Source organism: Plectropomus leopardus, chromosome 3 (genome assembly GCF_008729295.1).
Source record: "Plectropomus leopardus isolate mb chromosome 3, YSFRI_Pleo_2.0, whole genome shotgun sequence".
Lineage (NCBI taxonomy): Eukaryota > Metazoa > Chordata > Actinopteri > Perciformes > Serranidae > Plectropomus > Plectropomus leopardus.
The window spans coordinates 1,216,384-1,228,245 of record NC_056465.1 but is presented as its reverse complement, the minus strand read 5'-3'; the positions used below and the strand labels follow the sequence as shown (position 1 = coordinate 1,228,245).

Below are 11,862 nucleotides of genomic sequence, written 5' to 3'. Positions count from 1 at the left end.
AGATCAACTCAGAGTTCAGGGTTAGACTCAGAGTTTGTTGAACCTGCTTTGTGAAACGGTCCCCTGTATGTTTCTTAAAATATTAAAAAAAAAATTATTATAAAATTTCCAACAAAAAAAGTCTTTTATCTTAGTTATAGCTAGTAAAATGCTTAAATTTGAAAACCTTGATTTACAAAGTTTCATCTGCCTGCAGTAACAGACTAAATGACAGCACACAGGTGACAAAATAAAGAAAAAGCTGACTAAATGTATACACAGGTCAGGAGGGCTTAGTGAGTGATATGATGCCTATAAATATGATGCGAATCATATGTTCTTGAATTTCTATTTCTCTATGTGATTGTCTAAATGTCAGGTCAGTTTTTTGTTTGTTTGTGTTTGGGGGGGTTTATGTGTGTGGTCATTTGAATAACATGAGTTCAAAAAGCACCAGTGTTGGAATGAGACTATACACCCTTTTAGGGACTGATCCCACTATCCCACAATTTGGGATAAAAGTGTGAGCTAAATAAATGTCATGTAAATAAATGGAATGTAATATTAATGTATCAGGAATAATAGATGCTGGACTCTGCAAAGGGCCATTCTGCAGAATAAGTGCTTTTCCATTGACACTTTAAATAGACTGCACTTGTATAGCACTTTTCTAGTCTCCCAATCACTCAAAGCGCTTTTACACATCATGGATTCACCCATTCACACTACTTACTTATGCTACTCAGTAATTAATCAAACACACTCACACTCTGATGATGCAGCATCAGGAGCAATTTGGGGTTCAGTATCTTGTCCAAGGATGCTTTGACATGTTGCCTGAAGGAACCGGGGATCGAACTGCTCACCTTCTGATAAGAGGACAACCCGATCTACTTCTGAGCCACAGCCATTTGCATTTTGCTGACAATGGAAATTAAAACTTAAAGTAAAATTTTTAAATTTTAAACTTTTACTTGTAATGGAGTATCTTTTTTTAGCAAAGTATTGCTTATTTTCTTAAGTCAAAGATCTACATATTTATTACAATGCTGCACAATGCTGCATCCCTGATCAAGCTATTGCACTGGATAGATGGACCTTGTTGGGAGCCTTAAGGACACCTCGACTCTGATGCAAATTCAAAAAATGCACTGCAGGAATTGAATGATGCCATCAGCAGCAACATGCCCAAACAAACGGATGGCATCTGCTGCTGATAATAATTAGTGCACTAGAATAAACAGAGTAATTACAACAGAAGTTCAAAATGCTCGGGCGTCACGTGATTCATGGAGGCTTTGATTAGTTCCAGGAAGTGTCTGGCGGGCCATTTGGATACATTATATGGAGAGACAAAATTCCAATTTTCGCTAAATAGCACTCAATAACCGCACTGTTTTACAATACCCACTGAGCGCATTGTATGTAGTTTGATTATCATTTTGTTTTTTAAAGTAAAACATGCTTTTATTTTAAGATTAATGTAAACAGCTAGGGTTAGATTAGACTGATTAATCTCACACTCGGTAGATTCACACATTTCAGCAGCTCAAGAGTCAGAGGCAACAGAAAAAAAGTAACTGAGTGCTAAATAAGGGTAAAATATGATTAAAATACCAAAAAATAAAATATGTTGTAAAACACAAAATATATATATATATATATATATATATATATATATATATATATATATATATATATATATATATATATATATATATAGTGCTTTTATATTTAAAATGTATAATTACATAGTATAAATACAAGTGATGTGGATATGACATATATGGTTATGCTGACTTACCTTACCATGATAAAGGAGCAGGTTGCTGTTTATTGCTTTTATATATATATATATATATATATATATGTGTGTGTGTGTGTTTTATTTATCTTTGTCTTTCTACTGACTTACTTACTGCAATTAATTAATTTAATTAATATCTGATAAAAACATAAATAGCGCATTAAGCAGTTGGTATATGTGCTTCTTTTGTGGTGTCCTCTCAGATAGTCTCCACCATGCTTTGCTGTGTTGAATAATGCTAGCAGAGTCTTACACTCACCACAGATTGCAACTACAAAAAATATTTGAGGTTATCATTTTTAAAAACTGCATTGGAACATTTTACCCAAACAAAGAGCACACCACTGGAAAGCCTTTCATATGGTTTAATAAAAATAAGGAACAGGGAAAGGCTTGCAGAAGACAGGTAGCTGATACTGAGGGTGCTGTCTTTGTGCAGGGAGCCTCCGGGCTCCATTGAATCCTGTGTAGCTCTTTTGGTGAAAGAGAGAGGGAGAAAAGGACAGGAGAGAGGGTTCGACATACCTTTATAGGCCTGGATGGAAAGTACTTTGGGAGATGAGGTGTGTTTGTTCCCCAACCTCAGTTCTGAAACTTTGTTAGTTGTGTTAAATTTGCGCTTGCAATAGTGAATTACTCACTTGGAAATTAGCTTTTGCTAATTAGCTAATTAATTAGCTTTTTTTATATATATATATATATATATATATATATATATATATATATATATTTAAAACAAAGTTATTAACTTTATTAACATCAAGGTTTTCAAGACATGTTTGTCTGCTTTTTATTAACAAATTGAAAACAGGTCATCTATACAACAGATAGGAGCCCAACAGAATGACTTTGTGAAATAAATCCTTATTGTCATCTCATAGTAAGCACCACAAAGACCCACCACTGAACAGTGATGCTGCTCTCAGTTACAAGCTGCAACATGCTGAGCTAAATATCATGATCGGGGGTTCCAGTGTATGTGCTTGTGTGTCCTGTCTATGTAAACCATGTATGCAAACAGAGAGGTGCAGGTCAATAAATGAATGGCAAAGTCAGAACTGTGAGGAGATCGCTAAATCACTTCCCTGTGTGATGTCAGAGTCATATTTGCTGCGCTTTGGTTTATGTGGGCTATTTTAATTTTTATATCCTATGTCCGTAAAGTTTGTGAAATCAGTATCAGCAAATGGAAACAAGATTGCATATTAGAAGAAGCTAGACACATTAAACACAACCAAAATCCTAACCTTACTCTAGAATTACAGCCTTGTGGTTTTATGTCTCTGCAGACCAGGCAAGTTGCACTTAACAGTTTATATCCATTTCTGTGAAAACATGGATGCTTCACACATATCCCCTGGTAGCACAAAAGATCTCTACAATCAGCACAGTTAACAGATTAATGACACCAATTCCGTATGTCTCCCCTTCTGTTCCTGAGATATGATGTTGAGTAATGGACAGAAAAAATGTTTTGGCAGAACATGTCACAGTGAAGTTGACCTTTGAGCTTTTGGATATAAATGTCAGCACTTCATCGTATTAACCTATTAGACATTTGAGTGAAATTTTGAGTGAGTGAATTAGTATATGAATTCTCGAGTACTTACCAAAAGAATGCTTTGTGAGGTCACAGTGACCTTGATCTTTAACCTTCAACCACATAATTCAAACTCATTTATTATTATTTATTTATTCTTGAGTCCAAGTGGACATTTATGCCAAATTTAAGGAAATTCCCTCAAAGCCATCTTGAGATATTGCATTCAAAAGAATGAGATGAATGCAAGGTCACATTGACCTTGACCTTTTGAACGCCAATCAGTTCATAATTAAGTCATATGATTGTGCCAAACTGTCTGTGCCAAATTAACATAATAATAAAACATCCTTTAAGGTCTTCTTGAGATACCATGTTCACAAGAATGAGACAGAAAAAGTCACAGTGACCTTGACCTTTGACCCATGACCACCAACAACTTATCAATTTATTGTTTAGTGTAAGTGGATGGGGGTGCCAAATTCAAAAGACGAAATCCTCTCAAGACGCTCTTGAGCTATTGGACGTATGTGACAGACAATCATGAAATCATGAGATTTGAGGTTTTGTTGACAATAATGAAATACAAAGTAAAGCCAGCCTTGTTCTTTAATCCCTTGAAAGGGTTAGAGGACAAGCAATGAAAGGAGAAATGACCCAAAAATTTGCAAGAAACTGGTACACCAGTAAAAAGTAAAGAAAATTACCTGAATTTTATTTGAAAAACAAAACAAAACAAGGACAAAAAAAGAATGTACAACAAAAACAAAAATGACCTGAAAAAGCTCATAAATTATAGCATTTTTAAAAATATGTCATTATGATAATTAGAGAAATAGTTTTCCCCTAGCTTTCTTTTTTCTTTTTCCCTAAATTTTCCCCTTGTTTTAAAAAAAATATTTTTCTAAATCTACTCATTTCTTGCAAGTTGTGGAGCATTTCCTACCAAGTACCTCATTGCCCGTTTTCCCATGTTTTTGAAAGAAATGTCATTAATTTGCTCAGGGTTCAAGGTTTAAATTCTTGTAAAAAGTGTTTGAAAGCAGCACAAGAAAGCAATGTTGCTCCAGGTTTCAAAGGGTTACATTTGGGCAGCTAAACTGATTGGAGTACATTTCAGCAATGAGTCCTGGTCTCGGTGACATGATGTACTTCTTTTTTTTTTTTGTCATGTATTTATGGAGCATGCGTTTGAAATGTGATGTCATCGTACTTATTTCACAAAATTATCAAGAACTGTGTGTGTTAGTCGACCTTCTCTTTTGTTAGTTACTGACAGAAACTCTGTAGCCTGAATCCCAGCAACTGTTCACATGTGGACCATCTGCAAGTTTATCGCTGCAGGTTCATTTCATCATCATCTTCATCATCCTCATCAGCATCCTTTTGTATGTCAAGACAGGAAATTAAAACCCATATTTCCCCTAAATAAGTAAACTAAGAGTTGATAATAGAATATCACATGTATAGTACAAAATAAAATTATTAGCAGCTGTGAGTAAATGCTCTTCTGTATTAATGTTGAAAATATATATCATTTGTGCTCATAAAATTAATAAAAAATTAAAATAAGAGCCATTAAGACATACAATAATCAGATTAAATAAATTCTGAATATTTAGAACAACATAATATGATGAATAAAAATGAAAATTGTTTATTTTTGCTGTGAGAAGGGGGGTGGGGGGCGTAAATTGGAAATTGGGAAATGGAAAATGTTCAGCCAGGAATGGGAATGAGGAATGGCTACAAGTCTCTCAGGATTTTGGGGTGGTTTTGGTGTCGAGTCTGTGGCAACATCATTGCACCAGTGCAGGAAGAGGTCCTCCTTTCCCTCTCACCTGACCTCTTATCTCCTCTGTTTCCTGTTGTGGCCGCCTCCTCATCAGTTCTCCTCAGAGCCTCCTCACGAGGCCTCAGAGACTGACGGAGCTGGGTAGATCTGGCTCAGAGGAGACCAAGCTCTTCTGAGAGTGTCTGTCTGTCTGAGGTTATGTTGCATAGTGATCAAAGCTTCCCAGGTACTCCAAAGCAGCCCGATAGCACAGTTGGTACTGGTCCTAGTGTAAACAAATAAACAAAAACAATGTTGTGATCAATTTACAAGCGAGAAACGAGAAATAAAGCAGTCATAAATCAAAAATGAATAAAATTGCTGCCTTGTGCTTAAAGGCCACCAGTCAAGTTGCAATTACAGTTCACATTCCTGTCTGTGAAAAGATGAATGCTTCAACACATCCTCCCCGGGCAGCACAGAAGATCTCAACAATCAGTACAGTTTCAAGGTGGACACCAAAGATTAGTGTCACCAATTCAGCATCTGACCGAATGTCTCTCCCTCTGTTTCTGAGTTAAGATGCTTAGTGCTGGCCAGAAAAGTGTTTTTGCTAAACATTATGATGTCACAGTGAAGTCAACCTTTGATCCTTTGGATAAAAAAAGTCAGCTCTTTATCATTATATTCTGTTAGACATTTGTATGAAATTTTGTCACAATTAGTGTATGAATTCTTGTGTTATGGCCAAAATAATGTTTTGTGAGGTCACAGTGACCTTGAACTTTGACCCTCACCTGCCAAATTCCAATCAGTTCATTCTTGAGTCCAAGTGGACATTTGAGCCAAATTTAAGAAACTCCCTCAAGGCCATGTCACAGTTAAGTTGACCTTTGATCTTTGGGATATGAAATGTCAACACTTCATCATTACACTCTTTTAGACATTTGTGTGAAATTTTTGCACATGAATACTCGAGTTGTACCCAAACTGTTTTATGAGGTTACAGTGACCTTGACCTATGACCCTGAACCACCAAAATCTAATTACTTAATTGTTGAGCACAGCTGAATGGTTGTGTCAAATTTTAAGAAATTCCCTCAAGGAGTTCTTGATATACACATAGACATAAGAATGTACAGTAACAACCTGAAAACATACCACCTAACATCTAAACTCAGTTCTGTTGATGACTGTAAGTCCAATGTCAAATCACATTTTAGCTCTGGTTTGGCCTCCACAAAATTTTAAAGGCATTTTCATTGAAAACAGCTGCCCGCAAGAAAGATGGTAAAGAGCTCAGCAGAGCTGAGGGGAACTGCAGAGTTGGTGAAAATTCTCTAAAGCGACCCTTTTCACATTTAGTCATGTCAACCTTAATTAATATAAAATGTGTTTTTATAGCTACTTTAATTTCTGGCATAAGTACAGTTCTGAGGTACCTGTGCTCCTGTATTATTCTGTTCCAGCACAGTGACTGTATGTGATTCTGTAGGAACTGGGTCATTTACACATTAGGAGTCTGTATTGAAAACATATGATCGTTATAAAATTTTTCATTTTCATTTTTCAATCTTCATTCTTTGATCAATTTGGGTGTGTTCCTGCATTTGGCATACATTTTGGCAAGATGGTGTATTTCTGTTTTTTGTATTTGTATTTCTGTTTATTGTCAAAGCTGAGCTGGAAGATCAGCTTCTACCACCCCAAGGCACACCTGTGTAGTGATGACGCTGTTTAATCAGCATCTTGATATGTCATGCCTGTCAGATGGATTGATTATCTATGGAAAAAAAGTGCTCACTAACACAGATTTAAGTAAGACTTAACTAATTTGTGAGTTTGAGAGAAATATATATAGTGAGTGCATTAAAATATCTATTTTTTTTTTCAGTCAAAAAAAAAGGCTGGTCTCTGCTACATTTTTGACTGTCCTTGATTATGAGAATCAATGTATTATATTTGAACACACCCTCCCAGTGTTTGCATGTTCTGGACTCTGTTTCATGGTGCACTGAGATTCATTACTAATTGCAAGCCCCTTACTTATCACTTTATCCTATATACTCAGTTTGAGAAGTTGTGTTTACATGGACATGGACTGCACTTGTATATTCTTTCGACTCAAAGTGCTTTCACTCTACATGTCACATTCTCCCAATCACACATTGGTGGCTGAGGCTACCGTACATGGTGCCACCTGCTGCTCAGTCACCATTCAAATGCACTCACCCTCTGATGACACAGCATCTGGAGCAATCTGGGGTTCAGCATCTTACTGAAGCATGCTTCAACATGTTGCCTGGAGGAGCCGGAGTTGGAACTGCTGACATTAAAAGGACAACCCGCGCTACCTCTGAGCCACAGCCGCCCCCTTAAAACTGTGTAGACTTTTTCATCAGCATTCTCTTATTTACAAATCTGTTCTTGGCCTACTTCCAGCATATTAATGTGTCTACATTAAGCAAAAAAAATGATAATGGCTCCCCTCTCTGTGTACAACTTGTTCTTATTGTCTATATCTGAGTACGTACGGAGTTTATCATAAAGGCAAAGTGTGCAGCTCCATATATGTGGTATCTTCTGCAGAAAGATATAAAGTTGCACTTTTTGGCTCCTCTAGGACATTTCAAAGCTCTGCTGCAGGTCTTTTGTATGTCATCTTCCATGCCAATGTCAGGGTGCATCTTAGCTGGGCTTTTAATTGTCTTTTTTTTTATGGTTTACTTATGGGGTATATGAACATACTTTTTAGTCCTTCCTTGTGGTTACTTTAATTTGTGCTCTTTTTGTGTTTTATATTGTTTATTTTGGAATTGTACTTTTGTTGCTGTCTTTCTTGGCCAGGACACTCAAAAGACACACAAAAGATTTTTTATCCCAAGAGGGTTTGCTGGTTAAATAAAGGTTTAATACAATAAATGAATAAACTGAAATGTATGAAATATGGGAGCAAGGATATGTCACATCACATGACCTCACTCTTGATCACTGTCACTATGAACAAACAGCAAGAAATAAATAGGCAACCTGTGAGAAACACTGCATCCTAATTACTAACCCTTTTAAAATCTCTTCTATCAACACAAGCCCATTCTCATGTTTATTCATATGCCCTACTGTGACTTAAGCTTGTATGTCTGCTTTTTTTAAAGTTTTTTAATCACACATTCACCTTAAAGGTGGAGTCAGCAATTCTGGAGAAAGATTGTCGACAGTGTGCTGTGAAGTGTGGCCTTACTCTGTCCTGTGCACAAGCATAAACACCCCTGTTGCTGAGTGGCTGAAACAATGTTGTTTGTTTTCCCTTTACAGAGCCAGGGCTATATATGAACACAGAAGATGGACAGCTGGTGGATCTTGAGAAGCTATTTGCTGAATTTGACAAAAAGTTTATTTGACTAGAGTTGCTGACTGCACTGTTAACATGCTTTCATTTTTAGTGATGTAATGATTCCCTCACTACTAAACCATTTTTACTGTGATGACATTTCCCTCTATGTTGTATTCTGTCCTGTTGACGCACTCCAGCAGCAGTGTGTCGTACCTCTGTCTGCACCATGGCTGGCCTCTGAGTTCGAAGCGTCTTGGTGGTCTGGAAGAGGTCGACCACTCCCTCGTACCTCATCCTCTCCAGGATGATACTCAGAGTGATGAACACCCCCGTCCGTCCAACACCAGCACTGGAGGACAAACTCATTGTTAGACTCTCATTACAAATCAACAAGATCATCACAAGCAGACAAATCTGCAGGACATATCCAACCACTCAAAAAACAGCAACCTGACAGTCTGATTGCTGAGCAACTCTGTAAAATCAGAACAGGATCAAATCAGAACTTCAAAAATTCCCAAGGATCTTGACAAACCTACTTAACTGGTTGAAAGTATTTTTCCAATTGTCAAATACTCACTGCTCACTAAATAACTGCACAGAGATGTCTGAAAACTCCCCTCCAAAAGAAGAGCAATGCTTTTTGAAAGAAGTGAGCTCAAAACAGATGGGCTTAAGGGAATTAGGAGACAGATGCTGAGATCAGCCAGTAGCTCCTATAGAAACACCGGTAACATTTTCTTTGAAGACCACATCTATAATGCATTATGACGGCATTCATAGTGAATATAATGCTTCCATAATGCTTTATAACTACATTCATAAAAACATACAATGCTTATTGATGCACTACATCAACATAAATCATTAATAAGCCATAAATCATTATAGGTACAAGGTACAAGATAAGTTTTTTTGTCATTTTTTTAAAACATAGTTTAAGAAGAAATGAAATTTAAAGGTGATCCTAAATCCTGCTACAGCTTTTGGCATCGAAGCAGGAGTTGAGGAGTCTCACAGCCTGGGGAAAGAAGCTGCTCTGTAGTCTGGTGGTTCTGCAGTTGATATTTCTGTATCTTTTTTCAGATGGCAGCAGGGTGAACAGACTGAATTGTCACTATAGATGTGACTGATAATTAATTATAAGTGGCAATGGTCTTATGGATGCTCTTGACTAGTTATAAACTAGAGGTTGACTGAGGAGGCCTATAATGCATTATAAATACCTATATTCACCTATATACATGTCAACAGTCAACTGTAGTAAGGACTCAGAGTGTAATATGTGAAATATGTAATATGAGTTATCATTGTATATGTTTAGTAAAGTGAGGTACATACTGTATTAGAAGGTAGAACAAGAAAATGAAGATAGAGGTGAACTGGTCAATTAATTTAATTAGAAAATATCAAAATAAATAATCTGCCTTAATATTAACTGTTGTGATTCAGTGGAAACCACAAAAGCACACATAAAGAAACAGCTGTACATATTTTAAAATAGTCAATAAAATTCAGTAAATAGGGAAGCTGTCCATTTCACTACTTTCTATTCATTTAGTATTCTGCATGAGAAAAAAAAGGTAAAAGAAAAAAAGGTTATAATTAGAGCCCGACTGATACAGGGTTTTTTGGGCCAATGCCGATACTGATATTGAAGGGTAAATGATTATGATATTGATGTATTGGCTGATGTGTAATGAAGGCAGGATATTTCTAAGTTTGACAATACATTTCTATTGTCAAAAACAAAATCAGTGCCCTGAAACAGTAAACTTTATTGGGATTTTGATCATTCTATTTGACTCTTTTTTTCTGTGTGGTGTTCAAATTAACTTTACATATTGGCATTCTGGACAGTATATAAGTTTATATATAAGACTTGAACACGTTTCCATGATATATTTATGCATTAACAGACAGATAAAATGAGTAAAAAGCACAGGTTTACTGTCACTGTCTGTTGTTATTGCAGCCCAAGAACCCATCCTTTGAAGAGTCTCAGAAACAAAATAAAATTAATAATAACTTGCTCATGAACAAATGATAATGGAGAATGCAAGATATTAAAAAAAAACAATGCAGCCTCCAACATGACCTTGCATTTCCTCTTACACAGAGTCAAACTAAAATTTTTCAAAGATACTGTAGGATTTATTTCATTGGATTGCACTGTACCATATAGGTAGTACAGTGACTACTACTTCTCTAATCCAACAGAATGAAAGGTTTTCAAATCATCGGCCAAAAAAACAAGTACAAGTCAACCCACACATTAGGAAAGAAATAAGTGTAATGTTGAAACTCTCACTCACTCACTCACTAACTCACTCACTCACCCACCTGCAGTGCACAGTAATTGGCCCATCTTGTCCAAATTGCTCTTTAGTTTTATGGACTTGTCCAATAAAGTCAATGAATCCCTCCCCGGTTTTTGGCACTCCTTGCTCCGGCCAGTCAGTGAACTGAAACTGCCTGATGGTCCTCGATTGACCATCCTGATCAACACACAGAACATGGAGACAGATACAGTAAATAACTCAAACACACTTCAAGTCCCCTGCTGTTAGATGCAATTCAGACCTGTGTTGGAGGTAAATGATGACCAAGAATTCAAGTATTAGACTAATGGTACTCTTTCCCTTAAATCCTTTAGTGCATTACACAGACTCAAAAGTATTATTTTACCTATAAGTCTTTTTTTAAAATTTTCCTTTTTATCAGGAAAATAGGCACACAAGTATAACTTCCAGCAAACAGAAAACAAACTCAAACACTAAAAAACAGATGGGAAGAAGAAAAGAACTGCTATATGCATGTATTCATACTAAACAATCAAGTGTTCGAAAAGTGGTTTTAGTGGTACTGAGTTATAGAAATTAAAATAATTCTGGATTAATGCACCACTGTTAATGACTGTGATGAGATAATGAAGTTTCTGGGTATTTTAAACAAGGAGTTGATCCAGGTGAAAACTTTTGAGGTCTATGTGTTGCTTTAAGCCCATTTCTCTCAGTGTCCCTGCGTCACATTCATCCTCTCAAACTGACATGATTTTTGATAAATTTCTAAAAGAAGCTACATTGCATTTTCCCCCATCACCTCCTCTCTGTTCATGTGCATGCATGGTAGACTTTAGGGGAGAAACCCCAGCTAAACAGGGTAAAACTTTAAACTAATTGATATCACCAGGAAACGTCCCCAGTGGATGACTTAAAGTGAGGCAACTATTTTTATATCACAAGTTTCCTAATTTATTACCTTTAAATATGCAAATGAGACATTATCTTCTGAAATATGGGGTGATATGCATACATTTTGCGAACAAAAATTTTGGTTTTTACTGACTTTACAACCTTTAGATGTTGACACAAGGCATTTTATTATGAAACATTTGCAGGACCATGTTGTTGACAATGCAGGAGTTG

At 36.3% G+C, this 11,862-nt stretch overlaps 1 protein-coding gene across 1 annotated transcript in view; it reads right to left on the bottom strand.

The window, feature by feature from the left end:
- Positions 1-4,997: 4,997 nt before the first annotated feature.
- The window catches only part of ptprfa (protein tyrosine phosphatase receptor type Fa), a 223,900-nt gene continuing 217,035 nt past the window's right edge, over positions 4,998-11,862 (bottom strand). Inside the window, 3 exon segments of the mRNA XM_042512701.1 lie at positions 4,998-5,386; positions 8,648-8,783; positions 10,778-10,932. Coding sequence (XP_042368635.1) covers positions 5,318-5,386; positions 8,648-8,783; positions 10,778-10,932 — 360 coding nt within the window. The 3' untranslated portion in view covers positions 4,998-5,317.